The sequence below is a fragment of the Strix uralensis genome, chromosome 22 (genome assembly GCF_047716275.1).
Source record: "Strix uralensis isolate ZFMK-TIS-50842 chromosome 22, bStrUra1, whole genome shotgun sequence".
Classification (NCBI taxonomy): domain Eukaryota; kingdom Metazoa; phylum Chordata; class Aves; order Strigiformes; family Strigidae; genus Strix; species Strix uralensis.
The window spans coordinates 5,685,590-5,703,660 of record NC_133993.1 but is presented as its reverse complement, the minus strand read 5'-3'; the positions used below and the strand labels follow the sequence as shown (position 1 = coordinate 5,703,660).

Below are 18,071 nucleotides of genomic sequence, written 5' to 3'. Positions count from 1 at the left end.
CTCTAGATAATGCCCTGCGTATACAGGCCATGTGAAAAAGGTTGTCCAGATCTAACAGCTTGGCAGCAACGTATTGCCCAGATTTGGATACAGCAGCGGTGGAGAGAGCATCTTCCTGCCTGTGAAATTTGGAAGAAAATCTCTCTCCCTCCTTGTGCCCACAGGCCAGCACTTCAGCTGTGAGGGGCAACCCATGGAGCTAGTCTGAAAGGTGGATTGGCCGTAAAAAGAAGCAAGGTCAAAGGACGTGCACAGGAGATGCGTTTCTGGGGAGTAAAAAGGCATGATGGAGGTCCTCATATCCCTGTGGATGTGATCAGTAACAATTGTATCCTCACCAATCTGGCAGCAAGACAATCTTAACCCACCACAGGAAAGATTTTTAACTGCCTCTGCGTGGTCCTTCCTTCTGCGGACACTGCAGCAGCAGTGGTGAGGAGAGTGTTGCCCTGGGGAAGCTCTGGGTGCATGGGGCACACGGGGAGCCTTCAGCATTCCCAAAGGCATGCGAGTGGGAACCACTGCATGACTGCACAAAGTGAGCCTGTGTCACCGCACAGCCGTCCTCGGGATCCCCTTCCCAGAATCAGCCCTGAGCAACCCCAACTCTATCCCTGATTATCTTGGGAGAGCTTCTGCAAGGCAAAGGATGACATAGAGGCATGGGCTGGGATGCAGCGAAACTTTAATGGATCAAATGGCAGAAACGAGGTAACTCTGAGTGGAGGCTCTAGTGCAGGGAGCACCAGGGCCAGAAAGGAGTCTGTGCCCCATGGCTGTGGCTCAGATGCAGCCAGGTGTCCACCTGCCTGCGCCACAGAGGGATCAGGGCCAGCAGGTCCTCCCTAGGCTGGCTCTGTGGGGCTCAGAGCCCAGGGGAGCACAGGACAAGCAGCACACGGGAGGGAAAAGAGAGAGTGGGAGAAGGAAAGGCAGGCATGGGGCGTGCTTGGTGAGAGCCCAGGCTGGCCTCGTCCTTTTGCCAGAGGTGCTGGGATGGCCCAGCCCCTCCGAAAGCAAGAACCCAGTGCTCCATGCCCAGTCTGGTCCCACCCTGTGGGTCCCTGGGGGCCTTCCCCAGGGCTGTCACCAGCAGCTTTAGCAGGGGAGGCACCTCCTGCCGCAGAGGCGGCTGCCAAGGCCGGAGAGGCCAAAGCCCCCGGAGGAGATGGGCACTCCCTCAGAGCTGAGGATGCTGCCAACGGCAGCGGAGGTGGAGGAGCCCACGGCGGTGCTCTGCGGGAAGGAGCTGAGGATGGGGCCGGGCAGGGTCACCACCACGGGGGAGGGCTGGATGACGACGGTGGAGTCCTGGCACTGCCTGACACAGGGCTCATTGCAGCTGTTGGCCAGCGGGGTCGGGCCGCAGGGCCGGCAGGGCTGGCAGGGCAGGCATGGCAGGCACGGGTTGTTGCAGGACATGTCTCGACAGTAGAGATGAGCCTGGGGCATGCAGAAAGGCATAACAAAGCACGAGGGGTGGTTGACGAGCAGCCTGGCACCCCACCACGAGGGATACCCTTCTCCTCAGCTCAAAAGAGCCCAGCCAAGTGTGACCATGCCCAGGGAGCTCCCCACCTAGCCCATACCTCACAAGACACCTCCACCAAGCCCCAACCTCTCTGCTTGCCACACCTTCTCCTCCCTTCTCTCTCCCTTCACAAACAGCCTCAAGACACAGCATCGGACAGAGAGACAGGTATGTGTTGAAAAACCCCAGAGGAGCACAAGGAGGAAGATGAGCAGGAAGGCAAGAAAGGGCGCCAAACTCACCTTGTTCCCAAGGAGACGGAGCTGAGAGGAGTGGATGAGAGAGTGAGGAGAAGGGCCCGCTTTTATACTGCTCCGGCACCGCCCCAGGCCCACAGTCACTGCACGCGGGCAGTAATTTTCCAACAGACTCACCTCCAAAGCAAAATATCCTACCTAGTGGCACAGGTTGTGTTTTAGTTTCCGTCAACAGTGCCATTTCGTTTCCTCATTTCTGACGTGACCTCTAGGCCGCAGAGGCTCTTTTGAAGTATCAGGATGAGAGGCCCAAGCATTTCCTGAGCAAGACCATGTCAGTACAGGCAGAAGATGTGCCCCCAAGTGCTGGAGCAGTCTGTGCAGATGGAGGACATGGCTGGTGAGGTTGTTTTCAAAACCCTGTGCAGGAAGGTCGGCCTGTCTTTGCACCAATGCGGTCCTCTCCTGGGTTCCCAAAGGCTCCTGTGACTGAGGACCCGCCACATCCTTCTACCTTCCTGTCTGCCTCTCTGCTCACTCCAGCTCGTGCTGATCACTGCCTCTATGGGCAGATGGGCTGCGCTAGTGATTTCAAATGCCTTTGCCCAAGCACAGCTTCTCCTTCTGGGGAGACATGTGCTGATTTCTCTGGTAAATTTATCCCCTCTTGTGGTTGTCTCTGGGGGTCCCCAACCTACGCCATCAGCAGGCTTGCAGAGGGACAATGTTGCTCCTCAACAAGCCCTGTGCAGTTGGGTCCCTCCCTCCTCACTACCAGAGCAGTGTGTTGAGGCTCGGGACAGCACCTTGTTCCTCTCTCTGTGTCTCCTCACACCACCATGCACTTTGGTCACATGCTTTGGACCCCGACCTGGCGACCCAAAGGCCTGGCACCAGGAGAGAGTGACCGCCAGCTGGACATCGTGACACTTGTCATAATCCTTGGAGGCCAGCAGGCATGCCAGATTTCAATCCCCTGCACTGCCCTCTTCCCCAGCCTCTTTTTTGTCACTCGCTCCGTAAGGATTGTCACAGGAGACAGCGTCAAAAGCCTTGTTTAGATGAGATTAACCACATTTGCTGCCCTTCCCTCATACACCGGAGCCAAGCAGGTCATCAAAGAAGGCCAGGAGGTTGGTCAGGCCTGCCTTGCCCTCTGTAAATCCATGCTGACCACTCACAATCATTTTCTTGTCCTTTTGTCTTGGGAAGCGCTTCCAGGATGATTTGCTCCATCACCTTTGCAGGGGTGGAGGTGAGGCTGACTGGCCTGTTGTTCCCCGGCTCCTCCTTTGTGCCCTTCTTGAAGACAGGAGGCCCACTGGCTTCCTTCCAGTCCTCAGATGCGTTCCTTGACTGCTGTGACTTTCAAAGGGAGTTGAGAGTGGCCTTGTAGTGACACCAACCAACTCCCTTGGGTGCGTGGCATCAGGATGCATGCACTCATGCCTGTCCAATCTCTTTGATTGCTCCCACACCTGATTCTCCTCTACTGCATGTAAGCCTTCCCTGGTCCAGATGTTCCGAGGAGTGTCAGGAGCCTCATGTCTTGACGGCAAATCCTGCCTCCCCTCCCGGCACATGAAAAGAGCCTACATGGCAGACCAAGCATGTCAGAAATGAGGAAATGAAATGGCACTGTTGACGGAAACAAAGCACAGCCTGTGCCACTAGGTAGGATATTTTACTTTGGAGGTGAGTCTGTTGGAAAATTACTGCCTGCGTGCAGTGACTGTGTGCCTGGGGTGGTGCCGGAGCAGTATAAAAGTGGGCCCTTCTCCTCACTCTCTCATCTACTCCTCTCAGCTCCATCTCCTTGGGAACAAGGTGAGTTGGGACCCCTTTCTTGCCTTCCTCCTCATCTTCTTCCTCATCTTCCTCCTCGTCCTCCTCGTCGTGTCTTCCCTGGTGTATGAATCTGCTTATCATGGGAGTGGGAAGGGGGCAGAAGTTTTTTTCATGGAGAGAGGCTGGGGCTTGTCTGGCGTGAGCTATGGACATGGTGGGGACCTCCCTGGACTTGGTCACTCTTGGCAGGGTTCTTTTGGGCTGATGGGAAGGAGAAACCCGTGGGCCTCCCTAAAAGGCCTCCACCTCTTCTCCTCGTCTCTCTTCTCCCTCATGGTGGGGTGCCAGGTGGCTCATCAAGCACCCCCCCATGCTTTGTTTTCCACTTCTAGAGCCCAGGTTCATCTTCACAGTTGAGTCATGTCCTGCTACAACCCGTGCCTGCCCTGCCAGCCCTGCCAGCCCTGCGGCCCGACCCCGCTGGCCAACAGCTGCAATGAGTCCTGTGTCAGGCAGTGCCAGGACTCCACCGTCGTCATCCAGCCCTCCCCCGTGGTGGTGACCCTGCCCGGCCCCATCCTCAGCTCCTTCCCGCAGAGCACCGCCGTGGGCTCCTCCACCTCCGCTGCCGTTGGCAGCATCCTCAGCTCTGAGGGAGTGCCCATCTCCTCCGGGGGCTTTGGCCTCTCCGGCCTTGGCAGCCGCCTCTGCGGCAGGAGGTGCCTCCCCTGCTAAAGCTGCTGGTGACAGCCCTGGGGAAGGCCCCCAGGGACCCACAGGGTGGGACCAGACTGGGGACGGAGCACTGGGTTCTTGCTTGCAGAGGGGCTGGGCCATCCCAGCACCTCTGGCAAAAGGACGAGGCTAGCCTGGGCTCTCACCAAGCACGCCCCATGCCTGCCTTTCCTTTCTCCCACTCTCTCCTTTCCCTCCCGTGTGCTGCTTGTCCTGTGCTCCCCTGGGCTCTGAGCCCCACAGAGCCAGCCTAGGGAGGACTTGCTGGCCCTGCTCCTTCTGTGGGGCAGGCAGGTGGACACCTGGCTGCGTCTCTGCCACAGCCATGGGGCGCAGACTGCTCTCTGCCCCTGGTGCTCCCTGCACCAGGACCTCCACTCAGAGTGACCTCATTTCCTCTTTTGACTCATTAAAGTTCTGCTGCATCCCAGCGCACGCCTCTGTGTCATCCTTTCCCCTCCATATAGTCCCCCAAGGTGCCCAGGGAGAGAGGTGTGGCTCAGGGCTGTTTCTGGAAAGCGGTTGTTGGGGATGAATGCGCGGTGGATGGTAACAGCACTGTATAGGGTCTACCTGGGGTGAAGTTAAGTTCCACCATATTAGCCCTCCAGCTTGCTCTTTGTAGTTGTAGCTAGAAGGGTGTTGATAACACATAAATGTTTTGGGTTTTGCTGGGCAGTGCTTGTGCAGCAGCAAGACTGTCTCTCCAGCTCCCTCTCCAAAAGGCCAGTAGGCTGGGTGTGGGCAGGAGGTTGGAGGTGACATAGCCAGGACAGCCGACCCAGGCTGACCAAAGGGATATTCCGTACCAGATGACATCATGGTCAGCAACAAATGCTAAGAGAAAGGAGGAGGTGGGGGGATGGGGTGTGGGGTGGCATTCCTTATTACAGCCTTTCTCCTCGGAAGCAACCACTAAGTGTACTGTGACCCTGCTTCCCAGAAGTGGCTGCACATCGCCTGCTGATGGGCAGTAGAGAATAAACCTTCTTGCTTCGCTTTGCATCTGCACGCTTTGCTTTGACTGTCTTTGTTAAACTGCCCTTATCCTGACCCATGAGATTTCCATCTTCTTTTGTCCCCCCTTTCTCTTTGAGGATGGGGAGTGATAGAGCATCTTGGTGGACACCTGATGAGCAGACAAGGACAACTCACCCAAGTCTTTTTGGTGCTTATCGTGGGGTTCGAGACAATGGCAGTTTTGAATGGAGCGTGCTATAGTTGTGGTAGTTACTAACTGACAGGCCTCTGGGCAGGTCAGGGACTTTGCTTGCTGCAATGCTTATCCCTTCAGTTGGCTGAGCTTGGAACATGTTAACAGAACCAAAAGCCATGTGCTTTGCCCTGGCCTTGAGGCCCTTCCTGTGCTGAGGGAGCTGTCTTGCGGAGAGCCCCACCTGGGACTGATGTGGGACGTTTTGTTGCGCAGGTTCCCAAGGTCCTTCTTCACCCTTACGGGAGGTGTTTTAAAACTACCGATTCACACTGTTGGCTGATCGCAGGGTTTGCGGAATCTGCTGTCGTGCGGGCGTAAGAAGAGACAACTTTTGGCTGAGGCGACAGTGAAACGTGTCCTGAGCTGGCCGGACCCTGGGTGGCAGCTGCTTGAAAACCAGCTGCTTTTTGCCCTGTATTGGGGTTTGACCTGCATCTTTAGAGCCCCAGTTGAGCGCTATCAGAGGACCGTGGCTAAGGCAGGGACCCAAGAGATTGTCACGATTCAGCCAGGGATCCAGACTACATCTAAGAACATGGTAGTTGAGGCAGAGACCCAAACCACAGGTGTGAACACCATGGCTGAGATAGGGACCCAAACACCACCTCCAGGAATGGCCCTAGAGGTGAAAAAGACCTAGCGGACAAGGAGGTGAACGGGTCCATGTCATCGACTAGGAAGGAAGTGAGGAGGAGGAAGAGTCTGGTTGGTAAGCTGGTCCGTCAGCATAAAATGGGAGGAAGAAGTGAGAGAAATCACTCCAGAGAAGGAAAGTACGGGCTTCCTGACTTTGAGAGAGCTTTGAGACATGTGGAAAGATGACAGGCACTAGCCAGGTGAGAGGAGAACTGCCTGGCAACTCCGCGGCTGGGAGAGTGGGGCCAACAATCAGGAATTAGAAGGTAAGGAAGCCCAACAGCTGTGATCCTTTGACACTGGGATTGGAAAAAAGGCAACAAATTGCAGTCTCTGGAAGCATCTCGTGTCAAGCGTGAGGGCAAGATATTTGTTTGACGGAGATCTTAGGCTTTAGCAAGGAAGGTTGACTGCTGCTTAAGAAGGTTTGCAGAACCTGAGAGAATTAATGGTGCTGGAAGTCATCTACCGTGACCTCGATGACAGGGAGGTCTCCAAGCTCTAGATAATGCCCTGCGTATACAGGCCATGTGAAAAAGGTTGTCCAGATCTAACAGCTTGGCAGCAACGTATTGCCCAGATTTGGATACAGCAGCGGTGGAGAGAGCATCTTCCTGCCTGTGAAATTTGGAAGAAAATCTCTCTCCCTCCTTGTGCCCACAGGCCAGCACTTCAGCTGTGAGGGGCAACCCATGGAGCTAGTCTGAAAGGTGGATTGGCCGTAAAAAGAAGCAAGGTCAAAGGACGTGCACAGGAGATGCGTTTCTGGGGAGTAAAAAGGCATGATGGAGGTCCTCATATCCCTGTGGATGTGATCAGTAACAATTGTATCCTCACCAATCTGGCAGCAAGACAATCTTAACCCACCACAGGAAAGATTTTTAACTGCCTCTGCGTGGTCCTTCCTTCTGCGGACACTGCAGCAGCAGTGGTGAGGAGAGTGTTGCCCTGGGGAAGCTCTGGGTGCATGGGGCACACGGGGAGCCTTCAGCATTCCCAAAGGCATGCGAGTGGGAACCACTGCATGACTGCACAAAGTGAGCCTGTGTCACCGCACAGCCGTCCTCGGGATCCCCTTCCCAGAATCAGCCCTGAGCAACCCCAACTCTATCCCTGATTATCTTGGGAGAGCTTCTGCAAGGCAAAGGATGACATAGAGGCATGGGCTGGGATGCAGCGAAACTTTAATGGATCAAATGGCAGAAACGAGGTAACTCTGAGTGGAGGCTCTAGTGCAGGGAGCACCAGGGCCAGAAAGGAGTCTGTGCCCCATGGCTGTGGCGCAGATGCAGCCAGGTGTCCACCTGCCTGCGCCACAGAGGGATCAGGGCCAGCAGGTCCTCCCTAGGCTGGCTCTGTGGGGCTCAGAGCCCAGGGGAGCACAGGACAAGCAGCACACGGGAGGGAAAAGAGAGAGTGGGAGAAAGGAAAGGCAGGCATGGGGCGTGCTTGGTGAGAGCCCAGGCTGGCCTCGTCCTTTTGCCAGAGGTGCTGGGATGGCCCAGCCCCTCCGAAAGCAAGAACCCAGTGCTCCATGCCCAGTCTGGTCCCACCCTGTGGGTCCCTGGGGGCCTTCCCCAGGGCTGTCACCAGCAGCTTTAGCAGGGGAGGCACCTCCTGCCGCAGAGGCGGCTGCCAAGGCCGGAGAGGCCAAAGCCCCCGGAGGAGATGGGCACTCCCTCAGAGCTGAGGATGCTGCCAACGGCAGCGGAGGTGGAGGAGCCCACGGCGGTGCTCTGCGGGAAGGAGCTGAGGATGGGGCCGGGCAGGGTCACCACCACGGGGGAGGGCTGGATGACGACGGTGGAGTCCTGGCACTGCCTGACACAGGGCTCATTGCAGCTGTTGGCCAGCGGGGTCGGGCCGCAGGGCCGGCAGGGCTGGCAGGGCAGGCATGGCAGGCACGGGTTGTTGCAGGACATGTCTCGACAGTAGAGATGAGCCTGGGGCATGCAGAAAGGCATAACAAAGCACGAGGGGTGGTTGACGAGCAGCCTGGCACCCCACCACGAGGGATACCCTTCTCCTCAGCTCAAAAGAGCCCAGCCAAGTGTGACCATGCCCAGGGAGCTCCCCACCTAGCCCATACCTCACAAGACACCTCCACCAAGCCCCAACCTCTCTGCTTGCCACACCTTCTCCTCCCTTCTCTCTCCCTTCACAAACAGCCTCAAGACACAGCATCAGACAGAGAGACAGGTATGTGTTGAAAAACCCCAGAGGAGCACAAGGAGGAAGATGAGCAGGAAGGCAAGAAAGGGCGCCAAACTCACCTTGTTCCCAAGGAGATGGAGCTGAGAGGAGTGGATGAGAGAGTGAGGAGAAGGGCCCGCTTTTATACTGCTCCGGCACCGCCCCAGGCCCACAGTCACTGCACGCGGGCAGTAATTTTCCAACAGACTCACCTCCAAAGCAAAATATCCTACCTAGTGGCACAGGTTGTGTTTTAGTTTCCGTCAACAGTGCCATTTCGTTTCCTCATTTCTGACGTGACCTCTAGGCCGCAGAGGCTCTTTTGAAGTATCAGGATGAGAGGCCCAAGCATTTCCTGAGCAAGACCATGTCAGTACAGGCAGAAGATGTGCCCCCAAGTGCTGGAGCAGTCTGTGCAGATGGAGGACATGGCTGGTGAGGTTGTTTTCAAAACCCTGTGCAGGAAGGTCGGCCTGTCTTTGCACCAATGCGGTCCTCTCCTGGGTTCCCAAAGGCTCCTGTGACTGAGGACCCGCCACATCCTTCTACCTTCCTGTCTGCCTCTCTGCTCACTCCAGCTCTTGCTGATCACTGCCTCTATGGGCAGATGGGCTGCGCTAGTGATTTCAAATGCCTTTGCCCAAGCACAGCTTCTCCTTCTGGGGAGACATGTGCTGATTTCTCTGGTAAATTTATCCCCTCTTGTGGTTGTCTCTGGGGGTCCCCAACCTACGCCATCAGCAGGCTTGCAGAGGGACAATGTTGCTCCTCAACAAGCCCTGTGCAGTTGGGTCCCTCCCTCCTCACTACCAGAGCAGTGTGTTGAGGCTCGGGACAGCACCTTGTTCCTCTCTCTGTGTCTCCTCACACCACCATGCACTTTGGTCACATGCTTTGGACCCCGACCTGGCGACCCAAAGGCCTGGCACCAGGAGAGAGTGACCGCCAGCTGGACATCGTGACACTTGTCATAATCCTTGGAGGCCAGCAGGCATGCCAGATTTCAATCCCCTGCACTGCCCTCTTCCCCAGCCTCTTTTTTGTCACTCGCTCCGTAAGGATTGTCACAGGAGACAGCGTCAAAAGCCTTGTTTAGATGAGATTAACCACATTTGCTGCCCTTCCCTCATACACCGGAGCCAAGCAGGTCATCAAAGAAGGCCAGGAGGTTGGTCAGGCCTGCCTTGCCCTCTGTAAATCCATGCTGACCACTCACAATCATTTTCTTGTCCTTTTGTCTTGGGAAGCGCTTCCAGGATGATTTGCTCCATCACCTTTGCAGGGGTGGAGGTGAGGCTGACTGGCCTGTTGTTCCCCGGCTCCTCCTTTGTGCCCTTCTTGAAGACAGGAGGCCCACTGGCTTCCTTCCAGTCCTCAGATGCGTTCCTTGACTGCTGTGACTTTCAAAGGGAGTTGAGAGTGGCCTTGTAGTGACACCAACCAACTCCCTTGGGTGCGTGGCATCAGGATGCATGCACTCATGCCTGTCCAATCTCTTTGATTGCTCCCACACCTGATTCTCCTCTACTGCATGTAAGCCTTCCCTGGTCCAGATGTTCCGAGGAGTGTCAGGAGCCTCATGTCTTGACGGCAAATCCTGCCTCCCCTCCCGGCACATGAAAAGAGCCTACATGGCAGATCAAGCATGTCAGAAATGAGGAAATGAAATGGCACTGTTGACGGAAACAAAGCACAGCCTGTGCCACTAGGTAGGATATTTTACTTTGGAGGTGAGTCTGTTGGAAAATTACTGCCTGCGTGCAGTGACTGTGTGCCTGGGGTGGTGCCGGAGCAGTATAAAAGCGGGCCCTTCTCCTCACTCTCTCATCTACTCCTCTCAGCTCCATCTCCTTGGGAACAAGGTGAGTTGGGACCCCTTTCTTGCCTTCCTCCTCATCTTCCTCCTCATCTTCCTCCTCGTCCTCCTCGTCGTGTCTTCCCTGGTGTATGAATCTGCTTATCATGGGAGTGGGAAGGGGGCAGAAGTTTTTTTCATGGAGAGAGGCTGGGGCTTGTCTGGCGTGAGCTATGGACATGGTGGGGACCTCCCTGGACTTGGTCACTCTTGGCAGGGTTCTTTTGGGCTGATGGGAAGGAGAAACCCGTGGGCCTCCCTAAAAGGCCTCCACCTCTTCTCCTCGTCTCTCTTCTCCCTCATGGTGGGGTGCCAGGTGGCTCATCAAGCACCCCCCCATGCTTTGTTTTCCACTTCTAGAGCCCAGGTTCATCTTCACAGTTGAGTCATGTCCTGCTACAACCCGTGCCTGCCCTGCCAGCCCTGCCAGCCCTGCGGCCCGACCCCGCTGGCCAACAGCTGCAATGAGCCCTGTGTCAGGCAGTGCCAGGACTCCACCGTCGTCATCCAGCCCTCCCCCGTGGTGGTGACCCTGCCCGGCCCCATCCTCAGCTCCTTCCCGCAGAGCACCGCCGTGGGCTCCTCCACCTCCGCTGCCGTTGGCAGCATCCTCAGCTCTGAGGGAGTGCCCATCTCCTCCGGGGGCTTTGGCCTCTCCGGCCTTGGCAGCCGCCTCTGCGGCAGGAGGTGCCTCCCCTGCTAAAGCTGCTGGTGACAGCCCTGGGGAAGGCCCCCAGGGACCCACAGGGTGGGACCAGACTGGGGACGGAGCACTGGGTTCTTGCTTGCAGAGGGGCTGGGCCATCCCAGCACCTCTGGCAAAAGGACGAGGCTAGCCTGGGCTCTCACCAAGCACGCCCCATGCCTGCCTTTCCTTTCTCCCACTCTCTCCTTTCCCTCCCGTGTGCTGCTTGTCCTGTGCTCCCCTGGGCTCTGAGCCCCACAGAGCCAGCCTAGGGAGGACTTGCTGGCCCTGCTCCTTCTGTGGGGCAGGCAGGTGGACACCTGGCTGCGTCTCTGCCACAGCCATGGGGCGCAGACTGCTCTCTGCCCCTGGTGCTCCCTGCACCAGGACCTCCACTCAGAGTGACCTCATTTCCTCTTTTGACTCATTAAAGTTCTGCTGCATCCCAGCGCACGCCTCTGTGTCATCCTTTCCCCTCCATATAGTCCCCCAAGGTGCCCAGGGAGAGAGGTGTGGCTCAGGGCTGTTTCTGGAAAGCGGTTGTTGGGGATGAATGCGCGGTGGATGGTAACAGCACTGTATAGGGTCTACCTGGGGTGAAGTTAAGTTCCACCATATTAGCCCTCCAGCTTGCTCTTTGTAGTTGTAGCTAGAAGGGTGTTGATAACACATAAATGTTTTGGGTTTTGCTGGGCAGTGCTTGTGCAGCAGCAAGACTGTCTCTCCAGCTCCCTCTCCAAAAGGCCAGTAGGCTGGGTGTGGGCAGGAGGTTGGAGGTGACATAGCCAGGACAGCCGACCCAGGCTGACCAAAGGGATATTCCGTACCAGATGACATCATGGTCAGCAACAAATGCTAAGAGAAAGGAGGAGGTGGGGGGATGGGGTGTGGGGTGGCATTCCTTATTACAGCCTTTCTCCTCGGAAGCAACCACTAAGTGTACTGTGACCCTGCTTCCCAGAAGTGGCTGCACATCGCCTGCTGATGGGCAGTAGAGAATAAACCTTCTTGCTTCGCTTTGCATCTGCACGCTTTGCTTTGACTGTCTTTGTTAAACTGCCCTTATCCTGACCCATGAGATTTCCATCTTCTTTTGTCCCCCCTTTCTCTTTGAGGATGGGGAGTGATAGAGCATCTTGGTGGACACCTGATGAGCAGACAAGGACAACTCACCCAAGTCTTTTTGGTGCTTATCGTGGGGTTCGAGACAATGGCAGTTTTGAATGGAGCGTGCTATAGTTGTGGTAGTTACTAACTGACAGGCCTCTGGGCAGGTCAGGGACTTTGCTTGCTGCAATGCTTATCCCTTCAGTTGGCTGAGCTTGGAACATGTTAACAGAACCAAAAGCCATGTGCTTTGCCCTGGCCTTGAGGCCCTTCCTGTGCTGAGGGAGCTGTCTTGCGGAGAGCCCCACCTGGGACTGATGTGGGACGTTTTGTTGCGCAGGTTCCCAAGGTCCTTCTTCACCCTTACGGGAGGTGTTTTAAAACTACCGATTCACACTGTTGGCTGATCGCAGGGTTTGCGGAATCTGCTGTCGTGCGGGCGTAAGAAGAGACAACTTTTGGCTGAGGCGACAGTGAAACGTGTCCTGAGCTGGCCGGACCCTGGGTGGCAGCTGCTTGAAAACCAGCTGCTTTTTGCCCTGTATTGGGGTTTGACCTGCATCTTTAGAGCCCCAGTTGAGCGCTATCAGAGGACCGTGGCTAAGGCAGGGACCCAAGAGATTGTCACGATTCAGCCAGGGATCCAGACTACATCTAAGAACATGGTAGTTGAGGCAGAGACCCAAACCACAGGTGTGAACACCATGGCTGAGATAGGGACCCAAACACCACCTCCAGGAATGGCCCTAGAGGTGAAAAAGACCTAGCGGACAAGGAGGTGAACGGGTCCATGTCATCGACTAGGAAGGAAGTGAGGAGGAGGAAGAGTCTGGTTGGTAAGCTGGTCCGTCAGCATAAAATGGGAGGAAGAAGTGAGAGAAATCACTCCAGAGAAGGAAAGTACGGGCTTCCTGACTTTGAGAGAGCTTTGAGACATGTGGAAAGATGACAGGCACTAGCCAGGTGAGAGGAGAACTGCCTGGCAACTCCGCGGCTGGGAGAGTGGGGCCAACAATCAGGAATTAGAAGGTAAGGAAGCCCAACAGCTGCGATCCTTTGACACTGGGATTGGAAAAAAGGCAACAAATTGCAGTCTCTGGAAGCATCTCGTGTCAAGCGTGAGGGCAAGATATTTGTTTGACGGAGATCTTAGGCTTTAGCAAGGAAGGTCGACTGCTGCTTAAGAAGGTTTGCAGAACCTGAGAGAATTAATGGTGCTGGAAGTCATCTACCGTGACCTCGATGACAGGGAGGTCTCCAAGCTCTAGATAATGCCCTGCGTATACAGGCCATGTGAAAAAGGTTGTCCAGATCTAACAGCTTGGCAGCAACGTATTGCCCAGATTTGGATACAGCAGCGGTGGAGAGAGCATCTTCCTGCCTGTGAAATTTGGAAGAAAATCTCTCTCCCTCCTTGTGCCCACAGGCCAGCACTTCAGCTGTGAGGGGCAACCCATGGAGCTAGTCTGAAAGGTGGATTGGCCGTAAAAAGAAGCAAGGTCAAAGGACGTGCACAGGAGATGCGTTTCTGGGGAGTAAAAAGGCATGATGGAGGTCCTCATATCCCTGTGGATGTGATCAGTAACAATTGTATCCTCACCAATCTGGCAGCAAGACAATCTTAACCCACCACAGGAAAGATTTTTAACTGCCTCTGCGTGGTCCTTCCTTCTGCGGACACTGCAGCAGCAGTGGTGAGGAGAGTGTTGCCCTGGGGAAGCTCTGGGTGCATGGGGCACACGGGGAGCCTTCAGCATTCCCAAAGGCATGCGAGTGGGAACCACTGCATGACTGCACAAAGTGAGCCTGTGTCACCGCACAGCCGTCCTCGGGATCCCCTTCCCAGAATCAGCCCTGAGCAACCCCAACTCTATCCCTGATTATCTTGGGAGAGCTTCTGCAAGGCAAAGGATGACATAGAGGCATGGGCTGGGATGCAGCGAAACTTTAATGGATCAAATGGCAGAAACGAGGTAACTCTGAGTGGAGGCTCTAGTGCAGGGAGCACCAGGGCCAGAAAGGAGTCTGTGCCCCATGGCTGTGGCGCAGATGCAGCCAGGTGTCCACCTGCCTGCGCCACAGAGGGATCAGGGCCAGCAGGTCCTCCCTAGGCTGGCTCTGTGGGGCTCAGAGCCCAGGGGAGCACAGGACAAGCAGCACACGGGAGGGAAAAGAGAGAGTGGGAGAAGGAAAGGCAGGCATGGGGCGTGCTTGGTGAGAGCCCAGGCTGGCCTCGTCCTTTTGCCAGAGGTGCTGGGATGGCCCAGCCCCTCCGAAAGCAAGAACCCAGTGCTCCGTCCCCAGTCTGGTCCCACCCTGTGGGTCCCTGGGGGCCTTCCCCAGGGCTGTCACCAGCAGCTTTAGCAGGGGAGGCACCTCCTGCCGCAGAGGCGGCTGCCAAGGCCGGAGAGGCCAAAGCCCCCGGAGGAGATGGGCACTCCCTCAGAGCTGAGGATGCTGCCAACGGCAGCGGAGGTGGAGGAGCCCACGGCGGTGCTCTGCGGGAAGGAGCTGAGGATGGGGCCGGGCAGGGTCACCACCACGGGGGAGGGCTGGATGACGACGGTGGAGTCCTGGCACTGCCTGACACAGGGCTCATTGCAGCTGTTGGCCAGCGGGGTCGGGCCGCAGGGCCGGCAGGGCTGGCAGGGCAGGCATGGCAGGCACGGGTTGTTGCAGGACATGTCTCGACAGTAGAGATGAGCCTGGGGCATGCAGAAAGGCATAACAAAGCACGAGGGGTGGTTGACGAGCAGCCTGGCACCCCACCACGAGGGATACCCTTCTCCTCAGCTCAAAAGAGCCCAGCCAAGTGTGACCATGCCCAGGGAGCTCCCCACCTAGCCCATACCTCACAAGACACCTCCACCAAGCCCCAACCTCTCTGCTTGCCACACCTTCTCCTCCCTTCTCTCTCCCTTCACAAACAGCCTCAAGACACAGCATCAGACAGAGAGACAGGTATGTGTTGAAAAACCCCAGAGGAGCACAAGGAGGAAGATGAGCAGGAAGGCAAGAAAGGGCGCCAAACTCACCTTGTTCCCAAGGAGATGGAGCTGAGAGGAGTGGATGAGAGAGTGAGGAGAAGGGCCCGCTTTTATACTGCTCCGGCACCGCCCCAGGCCCACAGTCACTGCACGCGGGCAGTAATTTTCCAACAGACTCACCTCCAAAGCAAAATATCCTACCTAGTGGCACAGGTTGTGTTTTAGTTTCCGTCAACAGTGCCATTTCGTTTCCTCATTTCTGACGTGACCTCTAGGCCGCAGAGGCTCTTTTGAAGTATCAGGATGAGAGGCCCAAGCATTTCCTGAGCAAGACCATGTCAGTACAGGCAGAAGATGTGCCCCCAAGTGCTGGAGCAGTCTGTGCAGATGGAGGACATGGCTGGTGAGGTTGTTTTCAAAACCCTGTGCAGGAAGGTCGGCCTGTCTTTGCACCAATGCGGTCCTCTCCTGGGTTCCCAAAGGCTCCTGTGACTGAGGACCCGCCACATCCTTCTACCTTCCTGTCTGCCTCTCTGCTCACTCCAGCTCTTGCTGATCACTGCCTCTATGGGCAGATGGGCTGCGCTAGTGATTTCAAATGCCTTTGCCCAAGCACAGCTTCTCCTTCTGGGGAGACATGTGCTGATTTCTCTGGTAAATTTATCCCCTCTTGTGGTTGTCTCTGGGGGTCCCCAACCTACGCCATCAGCAGGCTTGCAGAGGGACAATGTTGGTCCTCAACAAGCCCTGTGCAGTTGGGTCCCTCCCTCCTCACTACCAGAGCAGTGTGTTGAGGCTCGGGACAGCACCTTGTTCCTCTCTCTGTGTCTCCTCACACCACCATGCACTTTGGTCACATGCTTTGGACCCCGACCTGGCGACCCAAAGGCCTGGCACCAGGAGAGAGTGACCGCCAGCTGGACATCGTGACACTTGTCATAATCCTTGGAGGCCAGCAGGCATGCCAGATTTCAATCCCCTGCACTGCCCTCTTCCCCAGCCTCTTTTTTGTCACTCGCTCCGTAAGGATTGTCACAGGAGACAGCGTCAAAAGCCTTGTTTAGATGAGATTAACCACATTTGCTGCCCTTCCCTCATACACCGGAGCCAAGCAGGTCATCAAAGAAGGCCAGGAGGTTGGTCAGGCCTGCCTTGCCCTCTGTAAATCCATGCTGACCACTCACAATCATTTTCTTGTCCTTTTGTCTTGGGAAGCGCTTCCAGGATGATTTGCTCCATCACCTTTGCAGGGGTGGAGGTGAGGCTGACTGGCCTGTTGTTCCCCGGCTCCTCCTTTGTGCCCTTCTTGAAGACAGGAGGCCCACTGGCTTCCTTCCAGTCCTCAGATGCGTTCCTTGACTGCTGTGACTTTCAAAGGGAGTTGAGAGTGGCCTTGTAGTGACACCAACCAACTCCCTTGGGTGCGTGGCATCAGGATGCATGCACTCATGCCTGTCCAATCTCTTTGATTGCTCCCACACCTGATTCTCCTCTACTGCATGTAAGCCTTCCCTGGTCCAGATGTTCCGAGGAGTGTCAGGAGCCTCATGTCTTGACGGCAAATCCTGCCTCCCCTCCCGGCACATGAAAAGAGCCTACATGGCAGGCCAAGCATGTCAGAAATGAGGAAATGAAATGGCACTGTTGACGGAAACAAAGCACAGCCTGTGCCACTAGGTAGGATATTTTACTTTGGAGGTGAGTCTGTTGGAAAATTACTGCCTGCGTGCAGTGACTGTGTGCCTGGGGTGGTGCCGGAGCAGTATAAAAGCGGGCCCTTCTCCTCACTCTCTCATCTACTCCTCTCAGCTCCATCTCCTTGGGAACAAGGTGAGTTGGGACCCCTTTCTTGCCTTCCTCCTCATCTTCCTCCTCATCTTCCTCCTCGTCCTCCTCGTCGTGTCTTCCCTGGTGTATGAATCTGCTTATCATGGGAGTGGGAAGGGGGCAGAAGTTTTTTTCATGGAGAGAGGCTGGGGCTTGTCTGGCGTGAGCTATGGACATGGTGGGGACCTCCCTGGACTTGGTCACTCTTGGCAGGGTTCTTTTGGGCTGATGGGAAGGAGAAACCCGTGGGCCTCCCTAAAAGGCCTCCACCTCTTCTCCTCGTCTCTCTTCTCCCTCATGGTGGGGTGCCAGGTGGCTCATCAAGCACCCCCCCATGCTTTGTTTTCCACTTCTAGAGCCCAGGTTCATCTTCACAGTTGAGTCATGTCCTGCTACAACCCGTGCCTGCCCTGCCAGCCCTGCCAGCCCTGCGGCCCGACCCCGCTGGCCAACAGCTGCAATGAGTCCTGTGTCAGGCAGTGCCAGGACTCCACCGTCGTCATCCAGCCCTCCCCCGTGGTGGTGACCCTGCCCGGCCCCATCCTCAGCTCCTTCCCGCAGAGCACCGCCGTGGGCTCCTCCACCTCCGCTGCCGTTGGCAGCATCCTCAGCTCTGAGGGAGTGCCCATCTCCTCCGGGGGCTTTGGCCTCTCCGGCCTTGGCAGCCGCCTCTGCGGCAGGAGGTGCCTCCCCTGCTAAAGCTGCTGGTGACAGCCCTGGGGAAGGCCCCCAGGGACCCACAGGGTGGGACCAGACTGGGGACGGAGCACTGGGTTCTTGCTTGCAGAGGGGCTGGGCCATCCCAGCACCTCTGGCAAAAGGACGAGGCTAGCCTGGGCTCTCACCAAGCACGCCCCATGCCTGCCTTTCCTTTCTCCCACTCTCTCCTTTCCCTCCCGTGTGCTGCTTGTCCTGTGCTCCCCTGGGCTCTGAGCCCCACAGAGCCAGCCTAGGGAGGACTTGCTGGCCCTGCTCCTTCTGTGGGGCAGGCAGGTGGACACCTGGCTGCGTCTCTGCCACAGCCATGGGGCGCAGACTGCTCTCTGCCCCTGGTGCTCCCTGCACCAGGACCTCCACTCAGAGTGACCTCATTTCCTCTTTTGACTCATTAAAGTTCTGCTGCATCCCAGCGCACGCCTCTGTGTCATCCTTTCCCCTCCATATAGTCCCCCAAGGTGCCCAGGGAGAGAGGTGTGGCTCAGGGCTGTTTCTGGAAAGCGGTTGTTGGGGATGAATGCGCGGTGGATGGTAACAGCACTGTATAGGGTCTACCTGGGGTGAAGTTAAGTTCCACCATATTAGCCCTCCAGCTTG

General features: G+C 56.4%; 2 protein-coding genes and 1 pseudogene across 2 annotated transcripts; all 3 read left to right on the top strand.

Moving 5' to 3' along the window:
* The first annotated feature begins 3,936 nt into the window (after positions 1–3,936).
* LOC141953419 (feather keratin 3-like) lies at positions 3,937–4,251 on the top strand. The gene has a single exon (XM_074891964.1). It carries the CDS (start codon positions 3,937–3,939, stop codon positions 4,249–4,251), a length of 315 nt encoding a protein of 104 aa, XP_074748065.1.
* A 6,132-nt stretch (positions 4,252–10,383) lies between these two features.
* On the top strand, positions 10,384–10,854 carry LOC141953418 (feather keratin 1-like; annotated as a pseudogene).
* Positions 10,855–17,141: 6,287 nt separating this feature from the next.
* LOC141953417 (feather keratin 3-like) lies at positions 17,142–17,456 on the top strand. The gene has a single exon (XM_074891963.1). The coding sequence runs from the start codon at positions 17,142–17,144 to the stop codon at positions 17,454–17,456; it is 315 nt and encodes a 104-aa protein (XP_074748064.1).
* The last annotated feature ends 615 nt before the right edge of the window (positions 17,457–18,071 follow it).